Source organism: Podarcis muralis, chromosome 8, assembly GCF_964188315.1.
Source record: "Podarcis muralis chromosome 8, rPodMur119.hap1.1, whole genome shotgun sequence".
NCBI classification, from domain to species: Eukaryota; Metazoa; Chordata; class Lepidosauria; order Squamata; family Lacertidae; genus Podarcis; species Podarcis muralis.
Window position 1 is genome coordinate 34,470,941 of NC_135662.1, and position 26,097 is coordinate 34,497,037.

The following is a 26,097-nucleotide window of genomic DNA, read 5'->3' on the forward strand; positions in this document are numbered from 1 at the left end:
GAATTTAGGAGAGTTGTTTAAATAAAAAATGTGTCTATTGTGGCCAGTCAGTCTTTTTACAAATGGACTGTGTTAGCTTTTTTTTATTCCAAGCATGAACTAATCAAAGTATAGATCTCATGAAAGTGAATTTTAATACAATCAAATTGCAATATATTAGTTTTCTAAACACAAGAACAAAATTTCCCTTCTACAAATGCAGTCATTTTTTTCCTTATATATTTCTTTGGAAAAAGCCATTTATCTTCTACAAGAAGAGGAAAAAAGTTATAGTCATTATGAGAAGCATTGTTATTAAAAAAAAAAAATACTTAAGGCTAATTTGTTCCACCTTTATTTAACCTAGAGAGCACATTTCTAGGTTTTACTAATGGAATGTATCAAATTACTTGAGTAAAGTGGTAATGGTTGCAATTCATGGCCCAGTATAACTAAAGGTGGCACAGTTTGGCCTTAAGATGGGCAATATTGTACAGATTCTTGCTTGGAGTTAAGAAGAAGTGATACCAATAAACCACCTTGGCTTAAAGAACAAGCAAATTGTGCAGAGTATGCTTATCTTCTTTAAAAAACAGTGCTATACAAAAATATTTGCATAGTAACATTTCAAGCACAAAGTCACTAGATAGCTTACAAAGGCCTTTAAATGAGAAAGTGTGCTGCTTTGAAAGACAGACAATTTGGAGCTATCAATGTAAACTTGGGGGAAAACAGTCAGTGTCCTTTCTTACAGAGAGTCAAAGTTAAGAACAGCTAACTAAAGGTATTGGTTCAAAAAGTATTTTTGTACAGCAGGTGTAACAGTCGTAAGGAAGTAATCCAAAATGCCCAGGTTCCTCATATTACAGCAGAAAAAGTTTGTTCAACATTTCAAACGAGGCACTAGTTGCACATATTTTTGAATCCATTCACAATCAAAACGTTCCAGTCCATCTAAAGATGACTTGCAAGTATTTCTTAGCATCCAGAAATCTTAGTGAAATGAGTCCTCAGAAGGTGGTGCATAAGAAAATCCAATGAATGCATCATCTGCTTCCAGCACACTGGCATTTACAATATTATAGTCAGAAGAAATGCAAACTGAACAGGGTACCATTTCTTCTGTAAATGCTGTGTCAAAGTTTCTGATGTCATCTGGACCAGACTAGGAAATAAAACATACAAATTGTTGTAAGAAAAAGGTATGGTTTCTACCTCTTGTGTTCATATTTCAGTTCAAACTGGGAAGGTCTATTAATTTATCAACAAAACAATTTATCAGCAAAATAATCAATGGTGCAATCTTACCAGGGAGAGTGTCCCAGAGCCCATAGGATATTGTGGACCTCCCTCTCTATGGGTGGAAGTAATGGAGGGAACCAAAAATAAAAATAATTGTCCATACCTTACCTTCTGCCCTGGCCAGGACAAGCGGGCAGGGCTTAGGAAATAGCAGTAGCTTCACCACAGATCTTTACACCCTGATAGGATTGCTTTGCTAGAGTTAGTGTATCTCACCATTATGATTACTTTAAAGCTCTGCTTGAAACGTGTTTTTTTCAAAGTTCTTTTTGAATAGTTTTCCTTTTTGAAGTTATTTGATACCATGATAGATGTTTTTTCATGCCTTCCTTCCAACTAAGCATTTGAATTTGAGTACAACTATTGCTGCTGTTTTTTATAGCTAACCATAATTACTTCTTGAATGAGTTCTTATATTCCAGTTTACTGAAATATGAACTATTGTACCTACCACATTAGGATTAAACGGTGGTGGGATCTTTTTTTGTTCGAGGTCAGTCCAGCTGAGAGATTCAAAGAAGGGATGCCTCTGGATTTCAAGCTGAAATACAAGATACAATTGTATGATACATATACACTTGTCTTATACTGATCAGAAAGCAGTCTTTTGCCTTTGTCAAGTACTTTGCTGATTTATATAAAAAGATACCAAAGGTAGAGGAATATCTTAAAAAGAGTAATTTACCAAAAACAAAAACAGGTAAATTAGCAGTATTAAATGAAGAAATAACAGGGCAAGAAGTCTTAAATGAAGTAAGTCAAGCAAAAGTTGGGAAATTGCCTGGACCGGGTAGGCTATCAGCTAAGTATTACAAGAAACTGAGTGAACAGCTTGTGAACCCTCCAAAAGATCTGATGAATTAAATTCTAAAAATAGGGAAGGTTCCAGAGACATGGAAAGAAGCATATATAACACTAATTCCAAAACAAGAGTAGTTAAAAATTATAGACCTATTTCTCTATTAAACAATGATTACAAATTGTACATCTTAGCAAACAGATTAAAAAAGGCTTTAGAGGAATATATTCATAGAGACCAAGCAGGGTTTCTACCAGGTAGACAAATGAAAGATAATATAAGAAATATTTTGAATATAATAGAATACCTGGAAGTTAAAAATGAAAAACAAGCGGCCCTAATGTTTATAGACGCAGAGAAAGCCTTTGATAATATCTCTTGGGACTTTATGAAAAAAGTCCTAGAAGAGAAGGAATTTGGAGGAAATATATGAGGGGAGTCCAAGCTATTTACTCAGAACAAAGAGCAAAACTAATTGTAAATCAAGTGATAACAGAACAATGTGAGATTCAGAAACTAACAAGACAAGGATGCCCGTTATCACCACTTTTATTTATGATGGTCCTAGAAGTTTTAGCAAGGAATATTAGAGAGGATAAAGAAATAGTAGGTATTAGGAAAGGTAAATATGAATACAAATTAAAAGCTTTTGCAGATGTTTTAGTAATTACTGTAGAAGAACCAAAGATATCTCTCCCAAAGGTAATAGAAAAAATATAGGAGTTTAGTCAAGTAGCAGGATTTAAACTTAACAAGAAGAAAACTAAGCTACTTCTTAAAAATCAAAAAGAAGAAGAGAAGAAAGAACTATCCCAAGAGTTAGGAATTGAAATTCATAAAAAAGTTAAGTACCTAGGAATATGGTTAACAATGAGAAACATAAATATATATAAAGATAATTATGAGAAAATATGGAATGAAATGAAAAGAAATCTAGAAATCTGGGGAAGGATGAATCTTTCCCTGTTAAGGAAAATTGCAGCAATAAAGATGAGTGCTTTGCCAAAGATACTATTTCTATTTCAGATGATCCCGGTGATAAATAATAATATATCCTTCAAAAAGATATTTCAAAATTTATCTGGAATGGGAAAAGACCAAGGATAAGACATAAGATACTAACAGACTTAAGAGATAAAGGAGGCTTTTCTCCTCCATATGTGAAATTGTATTTTGAAGCAGCATGTCTTGTTTGGATACGGGATTGGATAAAATTGGAAAAAGAAGAAGAGTTAGAACTAGAAGGACACGACAATAGATTTGGCTGGTACTCATATTTATGGTATGGGAAAGGGAAAACACATAAAGGCTTTTCAAACCGTATAATAAGAAAGTCATTAATAAGAGTGTGGGAAAATACAAAGATCTGTTAGAGCGGAAAATACCATGGTGACTGTCACCCACTGAAGCATTTTTACTTAAGTCGATCAAAAAAGTAAGCTGGTTGGCATATAGAGAGTTGTTAACAGAAGAAGAAGGTAAACTCAAACTAAAAGAGTATGATGAGCTGAAAGATTATTTACAAAGTTGGTTACACCATAGGCAATTAAATGGAAATTTTAAGGAAGACAATAAAAAGGGGTTTAGTTATACAATCTCCAGATTTCAAAAAGAAATAGTGGAAGAGAACATTAAATTGTTTTAAAAATGATATAGTATTTTATTAGAGTGGGAAACCAAAGATGAGGAGGTTAAATCAGTTATCATTAAATGGGCTCAGGATGTGGGACACAACATCCAATTTGAAGTTGGGGGAAATTATGGAAAGTTGATATAAAATTCACAGATTGCATGCTATTAAGAGAGAATTACATGAAAATGATGTATAGAAGGTATATCACACCAGTGAAAATGGCAAAGATGTTTAGGAAAGAAAATAACAAATGTTGGAGAGGTAAGGAAAAGGAAGGAACATTTTATCATATGTGGTGGAAATGCAAATGCATTAAAAATATTGGGAAATGATATACAATGAATTAAAAAAAATGTTTAAAATGAATTTTGTCAAACACCCTGAAGCCTTTTTCAAATCAAATCAAGAGCTACCAAAAGAAAAATGGACATTATTTATGTATGCTACAACAGCGGCAAGAATCTTGATTGCACAATATTGGAAGATGGAAGAAATACTATCAAAGGAACAATGGCAAGAAAAACTGATGAACTATGCAGAATTGACTAAGCTAACAGACAAACTACGAGAGGACAAAAAGGACTTAAAAAGAGTCTGGGAAGCATTTACAGTTTATTTGCAGAAACAACAGAATGGACTGGATTCACTGGCAGGATTTGAATAAACTTTCACAACTTCATTTGAGTAACAGGTATTTTAGAGAAATGATACGGGATTTTATTTTTGTGTAGGAAAAGCAGAATACGATAAATAAAACTAAATAACTCAGAAGAGGGGGAGTTGAGGGAAGTCCAGAGGAGGGGAGGGAGAATAATTGTAAATAATATGATGAATGAGATTTGTATCATTAATTGTTATAAAATTCAATATTTTTTTTTAAAAAAAGAAAACAGTCTTTTGCTGTCAAGAAAATAAACCTTTGTAATATGCCAGAGTAATATATTTCACAAGGCAAATATCCTACAGGAGCATAACTACTTGGGTGTTACATATGTTTTCAGTTTGTGCTGAGCCAGCCAAGCTAAAGAAATAGTCCTAATTGGAAAATGCATTTTGTTTACTTAAAGCAACTGCAGTAGCCAGACTCAGATTATTTAAATGGTTCCTATCAATAAATTTCCACACCTTTTAGGATTGCCATGGCAATTGATAATTTTCAAAGGAAAAGTCAATATTTAGAATTCTAAATTGAAGTTATAGCTCTAAGCTTGACATTGCCTATTGATTGATTGATTGATTGATTGGTTTCATCAGATACATTACGTACAAAATCTTCTCTAGCTCCAAGTCTGTTTTGTCTCTCCTTCTCCAAAAGTTCTTCCAGAATAGACCAAGCCATAAGACTGATGCCTGGCCTTAAATGTAGGGGTTTGTGGAGAATATTTTCATACATCTCAGCAACATCACGGCAGTAAAAGGGCGGCTGGAGAGGGCAAGGAAAACACACAATTAGGATGCTAAACTAAAAATCACTAGGCTTATTCGAGAAATGTAGATAAATGAATAATTTGGGATGTTCACTCATGCTAGATTGGACAGAGTTCACTTCAGAGATCACAAGGCAGAATAGTCAAGAACACCTGTTTAATCTGTGTAGCAGGTTCATGTCATATAAAGGCAAGAAAGGGGCTTTTTTGACCACCACTTTGGAGTTCTTGTCTCTTGGATACTCATAAAGTAGCTTATGAAGCACTATCAGCCCTTCTTAATAGCTGATTTAAGAATTTTGCTGAAAACTGTTATACACACGAACAATATAAATAGCAACTATATACAAAAATTGCTTGTAGTGCAAGCAATTGTGTGGCCTTTTGTGAGGTCAGTAAAGTAATAAAGAGAGAAGAGGAAGAGTAACCCTCCCGAGCACTCTCCTAAATGCAGAAAAAACATGCTCTTCAGCATAAGTATTACAAGCCTGTAATAGATACATTTTACCCTAGTATTTAGGAGAAATACAGGAGCAAATGAGAATATGTTGTTTATGTCCTGGACATTGACACTGGCAGCCTTTTCTAGCTAATTCCATTCTATTTAGCAATGAATAGCATCATTGCCACTTCAGTTGTCTGTTCCATCTGTGCTGGGTGACATAATCTGTTTCCAGTAGAAAGTCAGGAAATTAACAACATAAAACCAAAGGAAGCACTAGGCAATGCAACAAGATCTGCTAAGTATTTGTCAAATTTTATTAGGCAGTCAAGCCCAACAAAACCAAGTAACCTGTTCATAAATATGAATCTGGAATGTAAGATGTGTTCTTAATATTGTGAATGATAGGAACAGTTCTGTGAAATCAGAGCATTGGTGCCTCTGATCCAACATCCCATTTCCAACAGTGGAAGCCCACAATAGGACAGGAAGACAAAGATTCTCCTCTGTTTCCGCCCAACAACCGCTTTGCAGAGACATCTGGAAGTACTGCTTTAAATATGATGCGTGAAAAATATGAAAATACTTACCAGACCATATAGCATTTCATACAAAACAGCACCAAGGCACCACCAGTCTACTGTGTTGTCATAGGGTTGCTTTCTGATCACCTCTGGGGCCAGGTACTATAGAGGAAAAGAAGTTTGACTACTTACTCAGAGAGACAGCTCCTCTTGCCAAATGAAATATTGCATGAGAGAGTATTGTTACTCTGACGAAGGCAGCTCAAAAATGTCTTGATTATAATCTCGTAATATTTGAAATCACTAATAGCAGCACTGAAACACATTTCTGTGCACTCACTGCCTTTGCTGTTCTGTTCTAACGAAAAGATTCTGTAAGCTCTTTAGAAAGCTTGGTCCACTGTTAAAGAATCCTTATAGTCAGGTCTGTGCAGAGATTGTCTGAGGCCTAGAATGGGAGTCTTGTTAGAATAAAGTTATAAACACAAACAAAAAAGCAGCCAGTGCCTGGCTGGACCATCCGGCCAGCTTAGCCTTCTGAGGCACAGGATATGTGTACCTGGCTGTCCCCAGTCTCTGCATGGGCCTGATTATAGTTAACTATAAATTTGAGAACTGGTGTCCAAATGTACTTTCCCCCCTTCTTCCCTTTGTGTTGCATCTTTTAGGTTGTAAGCCTGATGGAAGGGACCCTCCTTTTTTAAAATGATCTGAAAGCCTTTTTGGCTGAAGAGTGGGGTACCGGTGCATTAAATAAATAATAAATAGCATCCCCTCCCAATGTTTAGCCAGTGTTCATTTTCTTACAATGTATACTTAAAATATTGTTTCCAAGTCTGTCGCTACAAGGCCCATATATGCACTAACATTTTCCCCACTAAGAAAACATAGCAGCTGAAATGATTTTGCCCTTGAGACAAAGCCTATGAGTTTGCTTTTTCAGTAAAAAGAGCACCAGCACAGCATGTAGCTTGTCTCTTACATTGGTACAGACCCACTGATTCCAAAACTTCCTCCCCAGCACAGCAAGGTTTTGCAAAATCCACTGCAAAATATTTTCTTAAATCATGCAAAGAAATTTACATACCTCTGGTGTACCACAAAATGTTGCTGTAGTTTCTGAAGTAGCAATTCCTTCTTTACAAAGCCCAAAATCTGTTAAAACAACATGCCCCTGCATTGAAAACAAACATTTCACTGTAAAATAATGCAGGTTGTTAGAGATCATATTAAAAATAAAACCTGGGGCAACAGGTAAATATATTTAATGCCTACCAGTGAATCTAGAAGGATATTCTCTGGCTTCAAATCCCTGGTCACACACAAAAAAAGAAACATAGTTCAGAATAGGATTGTAAGTAGCACGTTTAGCAAATAATACCCACTCTCTTACATAAGCTTTTAAAAAGAAATCAGGCCTCTGTGGAAACCATGCTTTGTGAGCATGAGAAACAAATGAACATATAATAATACAAAATGCTGGAATTCAGCTTTGTGGTCATTTAGACTACAACTAAATGTTGTAAATTATTACCTGTAATTATTATAAATTATTACCTGTATACAATGTTTATGGAGTGTAGGTAGCCCAATGCACTGGCTATTTCAGCAGCATAAAACCTGGCTCTGTGTTCAGGAAAGGAACGCTCTTTTTGCAGATGAAAGAAGAGCTGCAAATATGCAGAGTGCAAGTTAAAAGAATGCAGCATTAAAAACAAAATAGATGGTGTCATTCTTAATGATAGATTAGCAGAACTGGCGATTTCCCTATGAACAACTATAAAAACAGTGAAAACAGATTCTCTATGTGCATAATCATTCACATCCTTCACATCCTTCCTTTAATCATTTCCTTATTTTGTCACATCTGTAGACCCAGCATACTTGGGCCACAGCTGGTAAATGAGGTAGATTTATGTTTAGATGTGGGGCTAATATAAACTGCTACTGTGATGGCGTAAGCTGGTTGTTCCATAAGCTGAGAATCAACACCATATTTCCAGCAGACTTGCTACAGAATCTAAGTGATGCAACAATATAACCATCTTGAATTAGTTGACTCAGTTCATTATTGCAGCTTCTAAGTGAGTCTAAACTAGCGGTTCTGTCGATTTCAATGGGCACCACATTGCCACAATACAAAGACCCAAAAATATACCTACCTCCCCTCCATTAACAAAATCCAGAACAAAGTAAAGCTTCTCTGTAGTTTGGAATGAATATTGCAATCCAACTAAAAATGGATGCTTCACATTTTTCAACAGCACATTACGTTCAGCCATAATATGTTTTTGCTGCAAGGAAGTGAAAGGTCAATAAGTAAATAGGAACAATTTGGTAATTGGGAGGGGAAAATAAAATATCTATTTCCTTTCACCTCTTTCCTGTTGAGAATAATCTTTTTCTGCAGCACTTTAACGGCATAGAACTTCCCATCCAGTTTTCGTTTTGCAAGAAGAACCTGAAGAAGAATTTGCATATAGTGTGAAAGTCTGTTCTTGCACTAAAGTGTTAAAAGTAAAGGAACACCACTAAATTTCAACTTCTTAGCTTTTCACAAATACACAGAGGGTGCAGCCTTTATCAAGACTATCTGTCCCTGTAATAATAATAATAATAATAATAATAACAACGTTTATTTATATCCCGCCCTCCCTAGCCGAAGCCGGGCTGAGAGCGGCTAACAACAGTAAAAATAACAGTTTACATAAAATCACAATCAATTAATTGAAACACATTCTAAAATCAATTCATTCTAAAATGTAGACCACTATTGCTACTCTTTCTGGCAGCAGCAGCCCAGGACCTGAGACAGAAGTTTCTTTCATCACCTGCCAGCTATTCCTTTTTCCACTGATGTAAAGGATTGAACATATAACTCCCTGTATGCAATACGTGTGCTATAATCCCTCACCTCATGCCATCAGCAAAAGCAGATTTCTCCACAAAAGAAGCTCAGGTGGAAAAGTATGACAGAAGAATACATAAAACAATTAAAATTAGGCCTACCTTGCCAAAGCTGCCCTTCCCAATAACTCTCAGGAAGTCAAAATCTGTTGGTTTAGCACTGGAAGGGATTGAGGAAAAAGAGGGTTACTTAAAGTAGTCAAGATGGTTTTATTTAGCAGTCCAATGACAGACATGGCACACATTCCAACCATCATTATTTCTCTTCCAAGTGACCATCCCTTCTATATTATCTGTACTCTCTTCCACAATTCCCATTTAGCCATCAGGCATCTACTCCTTTGCAGCTTCTCTGAGCAAAAACCAATCCACATAGCATTTCCTGCTTTTATTCATCACTGTCCTCCACATTTGGTTTTGCTTGCTTGTTTTTGCTCAACATTTGTTTCACCAGATTCCCAGAACTTTGTCATTCCCCCTTTAGTTTGCACTAAGCTCACAATAAATATTCTATTGGTACCGATTTGGGGAGGAGGAACTTCTTCTAAAGCTGCTCAAAAGGGCAAATACATGCATGGAGCTGCTTGAATTTTTTCATGGTTAATAAATTCAGTCTAACGTTTGGTTTATATTTAACTAAAAACCTACTGAGGATTTCCAGATGGCCCCAGGTTGATATTCTGTGAGGTAGAGTTTAGCTGTTGAAAGAAAGAGGACACAAAAGAATAATAAGAGTCACATCAAGGTTTTAATTATTTTTATTTGCTAGAAAGAACATTTATTCCTACATTCTCAAGAGCAGACCTATCAATCTCAATAGATCTACCCTAACTAAGTATGACTTAGTATGACTAATGATTCTATAAGATCAGACAGCACTTTGTACACCAAGCACTGAATAATAGATGAACAAATTATGTATACAAGGCTTTAAAGTAAGTAGTGAGAGAGTTGGCCTTGAGTATTTCCTTAGAACTAGGATAATCTCAGAGCAGTTTTGATTATAAGCAAGCAGCATCTGCTGTTATGTTTACTATTTTAACATCCTAGATGTGCTTGTAACTTGGCTGTTGGAAGACCAAAGAATCCAAACCAATATTATAAATATAATAGTCAATCTATTATATAAATATAATAGTCATAACACAGGATGCATGGCAATAAAATAGGCAGAAGAATAGAAAGTAGTCCAAGATTCAAATAGTGGAATTACCGTTTATGAAATATCATGTGGACTTACAATTCTAATTACGGATGAGGAGATACAAGCAGTGCTTTACTTTCCATTACACTGTACGTACAACAAGAATCCACACTTTCTAGGAAGGAACCCAGAAGTTTTAATTACCTTTTGACTGTTCCTTTCATCTTCATCTTCAGATGGATCAAAATGGTGCTTTGGATTGTTCATCTGAAGAAATGCTTGGACATCTGGGCTAAAAAAAGGGGTGGAGATTAAATCCATCTATTATAAATAATAGTACATTTATACTTTTTCAATGTGAGCAGAGGAAGCTTCTCTATTTCACTACTTTCAGAAAGAAATATTACCAAATTTCTATTTTATCTGCACATAAACATAAATAAAACAGGAGCAGAAACTATAATGACTACGTAAGACGGAAACTGAATCAAATCGGAGTTAATCTAACTGCATTATTCCCTGTTTTTATTCAATTTCCATGTTACAATTTCAGAGTTTGTTAATTAGAACCAAATTTCCACTTCCACTTCTAGAGTGTATACTAATTGGATAACTTGTGAACAGCACCTGGAATAAGCCATTTCCTTTCTAACACCTTCAGCATTGCTGTCATTTTCTGTTTCTAATTTGCTAATTTAATTAAAACTAAACTTAAACTAGCACAGAGAAAATTGCACACAACCAAATGCAAAGCAACAGAAACTCCAGCAGCAAAAGCTAGTGCCACGGTCAATGAACTCTGCTAAAAGCCTTCTTAAAAAAGGAAAGAAAAAGCTTTTTGTTAACAAGCTACTGTACAGGGAAGTCACCCAGGAAGTTGCCAAACTTGCCTCAGCTGGCTTATGTCCTACCATGGAATAGGTACTGCTCTGTATTCGTACAATTCAGGCATAGGCAAACTCGGCCTTCCAGATGTTTTGGGACTACAACTCCCATCATGCCTAGCTAAGAGGACCAGTGGTCAGGGATAATGGGAGTTGTAGTCCCAAAACATCTGGAAGGCCGAGTTTGCCTATGCCTGGTACAATTCTTATATCCCTTGTGGATAGGTATAATAACAATGCCTCCCCCTTTAATCAGGGAACATGAGGAGGTACATTTGGAAAGAGCCACTCCTGGAGAGATACAGGCCTCTGACCTTGAAGGTTTTAAAGGCTGCTGTCAGCACCTTCAGTTGGACCTGGAAACTAAAAGAAACCTACATGGCTGAGCCAGAACTGGAACAACATGCTCCCTGTGATCCTTATTTCTCAAGAGAAGCTCAGCATGCTGCAGTAGCTGAGGCTTCCGAACAGTCTCCAAAAGACAGCTCAGTGTAGAGCACTGTGCAATAGCCAATTCAAGAGTGCATCAAGTTTAAATGGCCCAGGGAGGATTACAAATCAGGGAACAAGAGTAGGTGTTTCAAATCTTTAAAGTATGTTGTCCACATCCTTGGACAACAAGAGTTTAAAATACCTATCAGGAGTGGATCAGCAGATAATTCAGATACTGCTCTCAGACTTCACCAATAACAAAATTTGTGTGGGTGGATGCAAGAGATTTTATCTGATAAAATGTTTAAGAGATAGATTTATTTTAACATGAAAGCTCAATTGGCAACATTTGGGCTTTTTTACCACCTTAGCACAGAATTAAAATGGAGCTTTAAACTTCACCCAAGTTTTCTTCCCATCTCTCCAGCAGCCTCATATTACAGAGCTCTGGATTAAAACGAGGAACACACCCAAGACCACTGTCTGATAAGGTAATGTCTAAATTCAATTGCATCATGAGCCAGACCACATTTGTCAACTTCATTAAGCCACCAGGCTGGTGACAGGAAGGCTGGCATCAACAGGCAAATTCCTCAGAAAGTTCTGGAATCAGTCTCTGAAGATGAACCAGTCAGAGAAGCTCAAATTTTGTACCCTCATTAATCTTATTGAAGCACTTCAGGAACATCTAACTCTGCACAGTGACATGTGGCTAAGAAAAACAGTATGTCCGGGCTTCTTTTCAGATTCTTTAAGGTACTAACATGTTTTGCCAACTAGTGAAACTGCACAGTCTAGAAACCTCTGTTTCTTCTATTTAGATAAAGTGTAACTTCAAAGTATTATTGAGGCTTGAATGATGATCATCAAAGGCATGCACAATATTTAATTATAATTTTATATTTATGAAATTAACAGCTTTGAGAACTTTCCTTTGGAATGGAAAGGTAGGATTTTTAAAAAATCTCATAATAAGTCTTATTTAGGGAAGTCAATGACTGATGAACATTAGACCTTCCTTCCTGGAGCAAACCAGTCCATCTAGTTGAGCATTCTGTCTAATAACAGTCAGCCACATGCCCCTGAAATACTCTCAAAGAAGACCTTGTGGTGATTAGCCTTTCCTTTTTGCATGTGTAGCATCTGATAGTCACAGGTGCAATTTTTTTTATAAAAACTGCTTATAGTGGAGTACTTAGAACCAATTTGTAAATAGCTTCCTTATACGGTTGATAACATACCCTTATTTCTAGGAAAATATATACGTGTGTGTTAACTTACTGATTGCAAAGTTCTGGCTGTCGTACTAAATTCTGAATGAATTCATTCAACCCTGCTCTTCTCTGCTTAATGAAATCTGAAAGAAAATTAGGAAGGACCATACATTAGATTTTATTTTTTTTAATTGAAGTTTACACTTTTTTTCAGATTACTTCACTGTTAATCAGTTCCATAATGTAAAGACAAAGGCCCACATGCTCCTGTTATCCTGACTGTATACTCTAAGGGTCAATGGGTTGGTGAAACTAACTAGACCAGATTGCAAGAAGCTTCTGGTCTTCAGACAAATAAGAGCTCTTACAAAAAAAATAAGAGATACACAAATACATGTGAATACGCACCAATCCTTTCAAACAACAGTTTTAGTTCCACAAATGTTTCAGACAATTAAAATGGAGGAGAGAAGGGCCAATGACATGTTGGGACAGCCCCATGGTCGTCATGGCAGCCAAGAAGTCCTGAGCTGCCGATTGCCTCTGCATGGACGTCAAAGTCCCCCAAAACCAGCAGTCCTGGAATCCTCAAGACCAGCTCTTTCAGCAAAGGCAAGGACACTGCTGGGCAGTGTGGCAGGAGGTGAACCAGCGGATTCTCTAATCTGTCCTGATTGTCCAATGCTGGGAACACACACTCTAGATCCTGCCCCCACCCCACAACTGGACAGAGGGCCTGGAGAGAGAGGGGGGGGAGAGAATTTCTAGGGACCACAGCAACTTCCCAACTCTCAAGTCTACCCAGATACTGCACTGGGTGGGCACAGCTGGGTGATGCCAACTGTACCCTGCTCACCCAAGTCTTAGTGATACAGACCAGATTGGCCTGCTCATCCACAATCAGATCATGGATGAGGGAGGTCTTATTCAGAGTTGACCTGGCATTCAGCAGCAGCAGTCTCAAAGGCTGACTTCTACGACAACTGCAATTCCCCAGTTGGAGGAGGGTCTGGCACTTGGCACTAAGTGCCTGTGCTGTGTGCCCCTTACTTGGCCTGCTCCACCTCCCACAACATACTTCTCCCTACCCTGTAGATACTTGCTTCATTACCCGTTTATTATCCTATCATCCAATCTTTACAAAATTTAACAAAGAAAGAAATCTGGTGCAACATGTATGGATATAATATATGCAGTAGAAAGGACATGTTGAATGAATCAAGGTTGACAGCTGAGTTTGAGAAGATATAACAGAAACTTTATTTGCGTTTAAGTAAGCATAAATTGGTCTGGTTGTTTACAGAATTGCTAAAATGGAAAGTAATTTACATCCCTTATATTTTATTAGCATTATACATTCCGCAATGGACCAGAATATACCACTTACAATATAACAAATGAATGGTGGTGATGTGCATGAAACCTGCTGCATTAAGCACTATCATGGTTTTTTAAATAAAAACAACAATAACCCCTGATCCTTAATGCGCTTGAGTTGGCAGAATTCCACTGATTAACAAAGTCTTGCTTTCAACCTGTTTCAAAAGTCTTAAGCTATAAATAGAATGAAGTCAGCACTGAACCAAGATTTTCAAGGGATCTAATCACAGATTTGTGCAGAGAGACTAAAAGGTCAAACCAGCTCTTTGCTTGGTAAGGGTTTGTGCCACATGTCAGTCCACATAGAATCAACATAAAATGTGCCCCAAGAGGAGGGTCATAAACAAACACTATGCGCTACAAGTATGTGGTACCAGCAGATCAGATGGCTCAAAAGCTAAGAACTCTAATACCCAGTCATACTGTATTACTATTAAAAATAACTTTAAACAGACACTATGTTAGAGTTTATTGGAATTATAAACACAAATAGCATTTCTTACTTTGCAGCAGTACTTTAGAATATAGACATAACACCTTCATCCACAAGCCATACAATGATGCAACTAATCCTGCATGCCAAAAATACCTCGTTCCGTTCTCCCCCAAGCCCCAGAACTCTAGCCTGATCCTGTGCTGAGTGAAAAGCTGCTTTTAATTCTCAGGGGAGTTTCAAAAGGGGGGCGGGGGGGTCACATCTAAAAGACCTGTCGAGATTGTGCTTGTTATTTTGCTTACATACCATCTGTATGTGGACGTTCAGGAGATGCAACCCATAATGCCATACATTCACCATTGGCTGCATCATACAATTCTACATAAAATCCAAATGTCGCATGTGCAATGTTGTACTTGTAGCTTGAGGATTTTTAAACCCCTGTGGTCCTCCATTATTTACCCATCCCTTTTCTTGCAAGTGTATTTTCAGGTCTACAAGCAGATGTATGACGTTGATTGCAAGGTAAATCAGCTTAATGTTTTCCTCTACTGTACAGACAAAATGTTTTCAAGGAAAGAAAATCAGACACTGCACTCTGGCAATCAACTACTCTGAATTAATACTCTGTGGATTTTGAAAGACAGAGAACACACATTCACCAATCAATGCACGTCAGTTACACCGTGTGAAAATTACTGGCAAGTTGTAGTTAATAGGCAAGGATTTCCCATAAAGGCAAAAAGCAACCAAAAAAGTCCACCGACTTTTGGCCTATGGTATCTAACTCCAACCATTTAGTAGGCTTTAAAAATAGCTTCTGCAGACCCTTTTTTTAAAAAGAGTAATAAAAGAAGAAAAGAACTTATGTGACTTACCTGGATCAAAATTGTCTCCAAATATTCTTTTAGCAGGAATTTTCAAGTTCATGGTGGGAAATTGTTTCCTTAGCTGAAATACACAAAACACACAGGTAGTTTAACTTTGGAGTATAGATACCTTCCAGACCCAGTTGTATTGGCAGAGGGTCATTCCTTGATTCAATTTTAGCACGACTCCCTTTACTTACTGTATTATACAGTTTATCAAACTCAGCGTATCGCCTGAAGACGAACCATTCATTATTGCCAACTGAGACCAAAACTTTGTAAACCTGTAGGGATACAAAAGTAAAATTAGTGAGAAATGCAAAGATTAAAATAACACCGTTGTGAGTTAATGAACCTGTGTACGTTTGTTGCTCGTTTACCTATTTAATCTTTGAGCCTGAGTTTTATACATAATTACAGGAGGAGACTGAAAGCACACTGCATTCTCCAATACAGGGCTGCTGAACACATTAGGATTTTTCAACATGAAGATACCAAGAGCGTCAGTGCAGAGCACCCAAAACAGAGGCTCCAAGTAAATGCCACAGCAATAAGAGCTTATTGTTAAAATTGCATATATAGAACAGCATGTTTCAGCATTGCTATCTCCTGTTAAGTATCTTGGATCCCTGGACCCGTGAGAAAAACATGACTTATGGAATGGGATTTTCCTTTCTCCTTCTTCCCACGGTGCTCATCAAAAAGTCAGTCTTGAATGCTGGGGAATCATTAGAGAGGTGTGGAGGCTGCAGAAGGGTGGGAGAGTCAGCAAAGGTTTTGGCCTCTCTTGTACAAATGGATATGCCTTTTCACTTGTGCTAGATACTTTTTGATCTACGCCAGTAAAAACAGACTTTTACAATATTCCCAGGGCCTAACATCCAGGGAAACAAAATGTTTCTAGGGGTAGCTTTTAAATTAAACTTTAATGAAAGTGAAAAGTTGCAGATATGAACTATAGAGTTGTGTTAGATTTATCCTGAAAAGGTTGAAAATGTACAGTAGTTAAGCAATTGCTTAAAAAGAATGTAGTGCAAGAACAGTAACCTTCCATAATAACTGAACTGTGCATGATTAGAGAACATATTCTCTAGAAATTAGAACAGCCACTATTTATAGTGGGCAGGACTAGATGCTGCAAAGCTGTACATGTTATATTAAATGTATGGTTTGCAAATTTACAACGGAGACTCTTGATTCAAACGAAACATTAATTTGCACATAGCTTTGCTAGGTACATTTTTAAAGGCAAATTCTACTTTGTATGGTCATCTATTCTTAGCTACTTGCAAATCAAGAAAAAAAATCATAGTAGTATACATATTCAGTACGTATACATGGCAAAAGGACACCAGGGGAAACATCTAACCAATAATCAATGGCAATTTATTTTCACATCCATTCTGGCTATTTCTGCCAGTATAAGCATAACAAAAAACCATGGTAAATGGAATAGTACTATTATTGCTATCACTATTAACCCAGTGGTATTTAACATTAAACAATATACAATAGATTCACTGTTTGGATTACTCAAACTGCTGAAAAAGAAGGATGGGAGAAAATTGGATTTTTTAAAACACAAATGATGGAAATGTTTACAGATTAAGAAACTCTGGATAAGCATTTCTGGATGTGAACTCGAACTGCATTATGAAGTAATCAGGTTAAGATGTATAAATTATAGTGCAGATTAAGAACTGGAGTAGCTGGTAATGTGTTACTAATGGCATATTGATTGCTGCCAAGTGCAAACTCCCAACCATTCCAACTATAATGAAGTAGCTTAACAAGGTTTGTCACACAAAGCTAAACTAGAAAGAGTTTGATGTATAGTATGTGCAATTATAAAAATCGTTTTTGTTGTCTCACACCATCTATTTGCTAGGAACTGTCAGCCTTTCTCAACCTTGGGTCCCCAGATGTTTTTGGCCTACAACTCCCATCATCCCTGACCACTGGTCCTGTGAGCTAGGGATCATGGGAGTTGTAGGCCAGAAACATCTGGGGACACAAGGTTGAGAATGGCTGGTCTCCACCATCATAATTTAAGTTTTTATATGAGTTGTCACACAATGATCATACAGCAAAGTAAAAATATAAGTATGCAAATGAGAAAAACAGGTTGAATGTGTTGATTATTTGGGTTTTTGTTTTCAGTAAAAAGTAACATAACACATATTACTAATCTAGGTTTCTTAAATCAGGTGACAGCACAACCTCTTAAGATATTATCCCCCAAAAATTATTTATTTCTAGTAACATTCAGGAAGTGCAGCTCATTAATTCCACAGCAGAACCAGCATGCCCTCTGGTTCTCAAAGAATTATGGAAAAAAACAAAACAAAAAAACTATTAAATCCTGAGTTTGCACTTACTTTGGAATTCAAGAAACCAATTTAGAAGGCCATAATGTATGTTATGTGAACTCAGATCTCCCAATGGATTTATTTACCTCCTCACTTTAATATGGCCACAGGAGCTCTAGTTTTTGTCTATTTGTTTCTAAATTCATTGTGTGCTTTTGGTTTGTAGTTGATGTTTTTAAGAACATTTTCAAATACAAATATAATAACTCAACAATTAACAAAATATCCTTTCTTGTTTGCATGCTGTAAGTAAATGTAAATAATGTTTTTGTCCTCATTTCTTTACCTACTATCAAGAAGACATTCACTCTTAATTGGTCAATCCATATGACACTATATCAATTAATCCATATGACGCAGAGGACTCACAGTTCATTTCCAAATTTAAAATATAGTTTAGCCTTTCCAACCTTCTTATCTATTTATGTTATACCGTAAATGGGAAACACTTTTCCTTCAGCGGTCCTGAAGGAGACATCTTGACCCTAATCCTTTTCAGTTTTCCCCAAATTAATTACCCCTCCATGGGACGCGGGTGGCGCTGTGGTCTAAACCACAGAGCCTAGGACTTGCCAATCAGAAGGTTGGCAGTTCGAATCCCCGCAACGGGGTGAGCTCCTGTTGCTCTGTCCCAGCTCCTATCAACCTAGTAGTTCGAAAGCACGTCAAAGTGCAAGTTGATAAATAGGTACCGCTCCGGCAGAAAGGTAAATGGCATTTCTGTGCGCTGCTCTGGTTCACCAGAAACGGCTTAGTTATGCTGGCCACATGACCCATAAGCTGTCTGCGGACAAACGCCAGCTCCCTCGGCCAGTAAAGCAAGATAAGTGCCGCAACCCCAAAGTCGTCTGCGACTGGCCTTAACAGTCAGGGGTCCCTTTACATTTACCTTTAATTATCCCTCCAGGCAGCAAAACAACCTGCAGTGGGAGAAAAGGGTGTACCTGTCATGCTTTGTTTTTTTTCTACTCTATTCTAAGAGCAGCTTGTGGGAGGGGTTAATTAGGAATGGTGTAGGACGAAAGTATTAAATATCTCCTCTTTCACTGCTCCACTCAAGATTCTCCTTTTCACACCTATTACAATCCTGACGCTTCCTGTTAGGCCCGTTTTGATATAACAAGGTCCATTTTTAAGTTCCATTTTGATCTAATAAGACTTCTGCTTTGGCTACATAAAGGAACAGTATTTTCCTTCGGAGGTAAGGAGAGACGGCTACAATATATTTGCATTATACTGATGGAAGGGATGCCAGAGAGGGTAGGAAAAGTGTTATGATGGTCAACATCATTCAGCTGCAGAGGAAACTGCTCAGCAAAACAAAATTAGACCATGTTTTTGAAAGAAGTACTAGGTTGTCGTCGTTACAATCCAGCAGATTTCCAAAACCTACTGAAGAAGAATACTATTGAAATATTGTTTAGTCCAATAACAAAATACAGAAGGTTGTCCAATGCCAAAATTACACACAGAATAAAAATACAAATCACATCCAGAGACGCTACCGGGATGGGGTGGGGAGAAAGAACAGGAAACAATGAAAGGGAAACAGAAGCAAAAGGCACCAAGACTAACAAAGAGGGGAAATAGTGTAATTTAATGTGTTTGTATTCAATGGGGTTTTTTAAATAAATAAAAAGATCCACTGTCTATGCTGTTGCTTTCTGCTTTTTATAATGCTGATCAACAACTTACATAAATTTGATCTGCTATGCAGTTCAGATGTTTAAAAGCCTTTAACAACATAACTGTTACAATATCCTTATGCTGCACATTTTTATGTGTACTAAATTCTACAGTATGCATAAAATCAGAGTTAACACATTAACCTTCACACATTTGCATATATGCTAATAGGCATGATTTGGAAACAACACTAAACATATTTTGTTTTAAGGGATCAATCAACATCAGGCTTGCTTCTTGTTATATCTGAACTGAGAATCCTAGTTAATCTGAACGCTGGTTTGTTGAAACAAGCCAGAATAATAAACGATGCTTTGATTCTGGCTTGTTTAAATAAACTACCGTTTAAACCAGGCATAGGCAAACTCGGCCCTCCAGATGTTTTGAGACTATGATTCCCATCACCCCTGACCACTGGTACTGTTAGCTAGGGATGATGGGAGTTGTAGTCCCAAAACATCTGGACGGCTGAGTTTGCCTATGCCTGGTTTAAGCTAACCACAGTATTTGGATGTGTAAACAGGGAGCACATACTTCCAATCTCTTCCTCATGCAGGAAGGGAGGGCAAACCATGTCAGCCCAAGGCTTGCTCACATAGTGCTACATAATGGTTTAACGTTACATCCAAACCATGCCATTAATTGAATATGAAATGGAGCACAAGAATAAGCCCCCATTGACTGAGAAAAGTGCTTTATGCTCACATACTTACAGTAAATCTTTTTTTCTTCACTCTGTGTTCATCAGAGCTGGGGATGCTAACACTTGGGCAGCTTTCCTTGACATCCATTATATGTTGTCTTTAGGCAAAAATTCAAGACCACCACACCAGGTATAGCAAAATGTAGAAAATGTCAGCAGTATTGATCTAAAACATGCAGCCTCTCTTGTGTAAATTTAAATTCCATCATGCAAACCTTAAATAAAACGAAACAAAAAGTTCAGCAGGTGACTGATTTGAATCATGGCTGCAAACTGAATTTTAATGATTTTCTAAATAAAGGTTATCTTTCCATGTTTGTATAAAGTGAATATGATACAAGTGAGATGTCCTGGGAACTGGAGGGCAGTCGTGTTAAGAATAACAGCAGCGTGGCTATAGTAAGGCTTGGTGGTTGTATATGCAGACATAAGAAATGTACCAGTTCTGTTAGGATCTTTTAACTCCAAAATACCACCATCACTAAAACATGGTTGGTAAATAACAAAATACTACTGTAACTTATTTATGTAACATATATGATATATTCATAGAGCTTTTCATGCATTTTCTTATTAATCCTTACAAGAGGAATATAACATAGATTAGTATTATTATTACATGACAGGTAGGGGCACAGAAATAAAGGTTTGCCTAAAGCCACATGGTTAGTCTGTGGCCAAGATGAGATAGGAACTTCCTTACTGAAACTTGCAGGCAGGCATTTGTTTATGTATGCTTGTTTACTCAAAACTAGATCCCTACCTGTGATGGGAATTGGTAAGAGGATACATTCATTATATTTACTCTTCTAGAGACCTACGTGTGTGGGTTAACAAACAAAAGAAAAAGTGGCTGGTGGTGCCTATTTTTAAAACCACGGGGCTAGCACACAGAGAGCCCCAGTAGCAGAGTATTGAATCCCATTGTTTGACAGATTAATGAAGCATAGGAATAGGCTATTAAACATTTAAATATATTCAGCTGCAAGAAGCAGCTGACTCCCCCACCCTCATGCACTGAAACAGACCACACTCTGAAGTAAGTTTAAATATGCTTTACTTACTTAATTGTGGTCACAGTCATGCATTTTCCTTTATGCAACAGCAGGTAAAATACTTCACTGAAATACAGCTAGACTTGACTGCTAAAATCTCCCACAACCTACTCATATAATACTTCATTGGCCCTTATGGGAAGAAGGGCAGGATATAAATTCAATAAATTTGTACATGTGTACAAAAGGTGGTATCAACACATTAAGGCAGGGAGTGCAATTCTGCTCCTCTTCTCTGCATTTTGACAGTGTGCAAATGACTCTTATCTCCAGTGAGTTTCTCTAGAGGCAGCAGTTTGAAGTTCTTGCTTTTGTGCTCTGACCATTTTGCTTAATTTATCCCCAATAAATTTCTCTTCCTTTCTTTTCTTTCTTTCTTTCTTTCTTTCTTTCTTTCTTTCTTTCTTTCTTTCTTTCTTTCTTAAATAGCCTTATATATTTGTAATAGAAAGGTAATTCTGAAGAACAGGAATATTCCTATCACCATCCAAAAGTGGTGGTTCAATACCTAAAATGTGTTTTGTTATTAATCTAAAGTGGGTGAATTATCTGTTTAACTTGTGCTACTATAACAGGAAGCTTATTAAGACCTACTCTGTACACTAAGGCATTTAAAGAAGTATGACCAAACAGATCAAGGCAGGGCTATACTAGGTCAAATTTAAATGATTATATGCAGGCATCTAGAGCAACAACACAGATACAAAAATATGCAGAAAACTGTGTTGCTCCATTAGGAAAACAAAAAACAGTCAGACAGCCACAATCACAAAATAATGTTACAGCAGGACAAACTAAAATAATGGTTCTTTCAGAGTTTAACAGAATTGTTCTCCAGGCTTTATCTTAAAAAGTTGAGGAATGTAAACACATGTTGGTAGAAGCTCCATCTGCAACATTTAAGAAAGTGATTGAAGAAGTTATAGGGCAAGTTGTGTCTAGGACTAAAGATCCCAGATTTCAACAAGGCAAACTGGAGCAAAGTATCAATGGCTACCTCTCTCTTTCAAGAACCAGTAGTTATTGCAATCTTTCTCTAGCATTAAAAAAAAAAAGCACTTATGGTCCCTTGTTAGGCACAGAGAACATGATTGTTATTATATTAGTAAAGCTGATACCGTTTCATGTTGTCAACATATACCCAGTCTAAATAATATACACCTACAATAGTTCCCATCTTAAAATAGAAGTCTATGTTTCAATTGTATGTGCTCTCCCATTTTTCCACAAAGCCACTGTGATGTAATTCTCCTGTTAGGGAGACACCCATGTTTGTGTTGGCTGAAGTGACAAAGCACTTCAAAATTCAGTTATGAGGCTTGTTTTAAACATCCTACTAAAATATAGATTATGATGAGCCAGTTTAGTTTTCTGCTCAGAATTATGTTGCTTATGAGAAATTCAAGGTTATAAAATAGGGTTGTTTGGACTTAGCAGGCACTGACAGAAAGCAATACATTATCAAGAGCAACGAAAAAATATTTTCTATTGATCTACAGTGGCTTACTAGAAAATTGAGAGCATGATCAAGGCAAATGTAAATCAATCAAATGTAGACCAGTCTCACTAATTTAAGAGTTAAAACATGTGATTAAATTGCTTGTATTAAAACACACACACACAATGGAAAATTGCATAAATACAGCTAGATTGTGTCCTATTTTTCTGTCAGAATTATTTTGTGCAACTAAGCTAACTCATATTTGCTCAAGTACTGCCATTCTGGTGTATTAATTGGTTAATTTTTAGAGCAAGCCATTTAAAATAAAAAAAACCCTTTAAACAATATTACTTAAATAAAACAAAATAAAAATAAAAATTACTTAAAATAAAACTTTGCAGTTAAATACAACATACTTCAATCCATTTGAATAACTTTAATAGGTATTTCTAAGACAAGCAGACTATCAGGCCCACATTCATGTACACACTGTGAATAAGTGTCCCACATTTCTGTGCAGACACGCTTGTCTTTTAAACCATTTTTGTAGGGGGAGGGGGAAATGCAAGCAATTGTTTTCAGCAAATATGAAAACAGCCACAAGAAACAGTATGGAATTCTGGACAGAGGATGTTGGACTTTTAAGACCTGTCTTCAGAACAGGCATCCCTAGGTGGCAAGACCGCTCCCCTTCCCAGGGACGGAGGCGTAGTGATGCCGCCTGCGTCATGGGGATTCCCGGCTGTGTCATGCTCCATGGCTGACCAATCAGGTCGACCTGGGGGCATGGCTCACCTGGATTTAAACCTCTGCGTGGCTGGGCTCGGTCTCCTTTGTCTACTGCGCTGGATCTCCCCCCACCCCCACCCTAATTTTATGCGCTCTCCATCTTGGCCTTGCTATGGACTACGGTTGGTCACCTGTTTGTGGGGGCCAGGTAGGAATTTTCCCACTTGGCAAACTGGCACCAGCCATGTGGTTTTCGCCTGCCTTGTAGCAATTGTCACAACTTTGTAAGGTTTGGTGGTTAGAGATTTGTAAACATGGTTTGTGGGAGGGGAGGTTGTAGCCTTCAGCTGCCCCTCCTCTTGAAGGGTATTCCATTAAAGGCATCCCGGGGTGTGGTTCCCGTCCGAAGCCCGGGTAGGGGCTACAGCCATACCATGACTCCATCGGGGACCCGGGGGGGGGGGCTCACAATTTATGTACATCAATAGGGCTCCCCCTACCAGTAGTTGACCCTTATGAGACTACCTGTGTGACAGGCAGGAGAGAGATATAGTCAGTTCAGTTCCAATGCCTACGCCAAAACTGCTCACATCTGTAACCAACAAAGTTGTGGCCTAATTTTTCCCATTAACACAAAACACTGGTGTCTGTGTTTCATTAGCTAAGGAATGGGGGGCAGGCCCTCAGGACCTCGCCATGCAACAAGCAACTCACCAGCTCTCAGCTACAGTTCCTAATCTATGAAAGGAAAACTGCAACCTACACCCAAAGCTGGTTGTTAAGACAAACACCTATAAAAATAATCAGCAACAATCACTTGACTTTTGTTCCCTTTATGAAGTATTTAAGACCAAGGTTCCCACTCAGAGGATAACTCTCAGTCATTTAGAGATAAGAGAGGCCATTCTAAAGATTACAGTTTCTTGTGGAATATGGAGAACAAAACAAAGTAATCAAGCCCAATTCATGAGATAATCTGGAAAAGATGGAAATCCATTAATAGTTGCTACTAGCTCTGAAAACAGGAAATAAGAACAGATGTATTGTAAACCACCTAGCATCCTGGTTTGAGCTGTTGTTTCTAGCTATCTTTTCTGCTTAAGGACATCCTTCTTTCAATTAACAGTCAGATCTTATTAATTCAGCCAAAGTTTTATTACACAAACAATCCAATAGTATTTTAAAATGCAAATATACTATGCATATTCATGTTTTCATCAAGAAATGAAGTGGAGTTAATACATAGAGCAGGAGGCTGAATTATCAGAGAAGTTTGTTAAGTATCCCCGCCCGCCCACCAAAGTGGACATTGCAGCAACATAGAGAAATAATTAGTACAGAGAGCCCAGGTGGTATACTGGTTTGAATGTTGGACTAGGACTTGGGAGACTAGTGTTCAAATTCCTATTCAGCCATGACCTTGGGCACCAGTCACTGTCTCTCAGCCTAACCTATCACACAAGGCTGTGGTGAGAATAAAATGGGAAGGGGGAAAACCATGTATGCCACCACCTTGAGCTCCTTGGTGTAAAGGTGAGAGATCTAATACATAAATGAACTAGCAGAGTGGTACACTGATAGGACCTCTCTCTCCAGCAGATATTGATTTGTGTGTGTATCATGTCCAATCCTTAGCCAAGCAGGAGAACTTCTTGCCTATTTGTCTTGATACACTTCTTTGACCATAACAAGCATGTAGGTTTTGAACTCGTTGGGGTTGGGATTTTTCTGAGCTCTTGCCATGGTGGTCCCATCACTATGGATTTGACAACGAGAATAACGTCATTAAATGGAATCTGTACACCACAAATGTCAACGTGGACCCTGCTCAGACAGCTTATTGCCTTTGTTTCCAACGAGTTGCTAAACCCAGCAAACGACTCAAAAGTCAAAAGAATAAAGTGCCTCCAACTCAGAGAAGATTAAAGAAGAACAAGTACATGTTGTACCTGAACGACTCTAGGGCATGAATTCCAAGAATTAGCATTAAGTAACAGGCTTTTCCTAGTCCAGGAATGTAATGTAATTCAAGGCTAGTGAGACAGGGGGGAAATCTGCAGTGAATACTTGCTGATTTAGAAGGGAACTTCCTTGCAAAAGCGTGGTCTGTACAGACCAATGCTGCTCCCACATCTCATCTTGATTTGGTCCCATCTGTAAAAATCATAGCATAACTGTGGCATGAATGACTTTCATAAAGCATCTGCTAGAATCTCAAGGAGCATAGCAGTCTTGCAACTCTTCCCCTCCCCCATCAACAGTTTATATCAGGGGTGTCCAACAATCTACGGGTAGATCACGGGGTGTCCATGGTAGATCATTAGACCCACCCCCCAAAAGCACAACAACTTTGGTAGATCACTGCCAGTTTTTTAATAGTGGGAGTAGATCTCAGTCTCTTAAAAGTTGGATATGCCTGGTTTATATGAAGGTTTTTCCATTATGTTTATTTCAACACGGGAGAAAAAGGTAATATGGAAAGTTTGGATTGTACATCTTCATAGCAAAGCACAACTGTTAACAAAAATAAACTGTAAACAAAGTGAGATTATTTGCAGGGATCCCTTACCTTTTAGTCTCTTGGGAGCAAGGTACAAATCCAGCAATGGGTAATGTCAGAGATGAAGAGCTTGCAAACCACAGCTTTGCAAAGATCAATTCTGGCTGCAGGACAGACCTACACACAGCAAAGATATTAAGTTAAAAGAGGCTAACCAACCAATATTACTTATTAGCTCTTTA

General features: G+C 37.6%; 1 protein-coding gene across 10 annotated transcripts in view; it reads right to left on the reverse strand.

Annotated features, from left to right (window-relative positions):
* Positions 1-115: 115 nt before the first annotated feature.
* Positions 116-26,097, reverse strand: part of SGK3 (serum/glucocorticoid regulated kinase family member 3) — a 55,702-nt gene continuing 29,720 nt past the window's right edge. For 3 of the 10 annotated variants that reach the window (XM_077932934.1, XM_077932937.1, XM_077932935.1), the window contains exons 2-19: positions 25,925-26,032; positions 25,427-25,509; positions 20,141-20,345; positions 15,573-15,656; positions 15,382-15,454; positions 12,755-12,830; positions 10,362-10,449; positions 9,662-9,711; positions 9,116-9,173; positions 8,484-8,567; positions 8,269-8,400; positions 7,664-7,776; positions 7,382-7,418; positions 7,194-7,280; positions 6,173-6,268; positions 4,981-5,136; positions 1,733-1,822; positions 116-1,144 (exon numbers count right to left, since the gene is read on the reverse strand). In XM_077932934.1, the coding sequence (XP_077789060.1) occupies positions 974-1,144; positions 1,733-1,822; positions 4,981-5,136; positions 6,173-6,268; positions 7,194-7,280; positions 7,382-7,418; positions 7,664-7,776; positions 8,269-8,400; positions 8,484-8,567; positions 9,116-9,173; positions 9,662-9,711; positions 10,362-10,449; positions 12,755-12,830; positions 15,382-15,454; positions 15,573-15,656; positions 20,141-20,218 (1,473 nt within the window). In that variant the 5' untranslated portion in view covers positions 20,219-20,345; positions 25,427-25,509; positions 25,925-26,032 and the 3' untranslated portion in view covers positions 116-973. Of the gene's footprint in view, positions 1,145-1,732; positions 1,823-4,980; positions 5,137-6,172; positions 6,269-7,193; positions 7,281-7,381; positions 7,419-7,663; positions 7,777-8,268; positions 8,401-8,483; positions 8,568-9,115; positions 9,174-9,661; positions 9,712-10,361; positions 10,450-12,754; positions 12,831-15,381; positions 15,455-15,572; positions 15,657-20,140; positions 20,346-25,304; positions 25,510-25,924; positions 26,033-26,097 lie in introns of those variants that run through there. The other 7 variants (XM_028736801.2, XM_077932936.1, XM_028736802.2 and 4 more) reach the window with 4 other exon arrangements.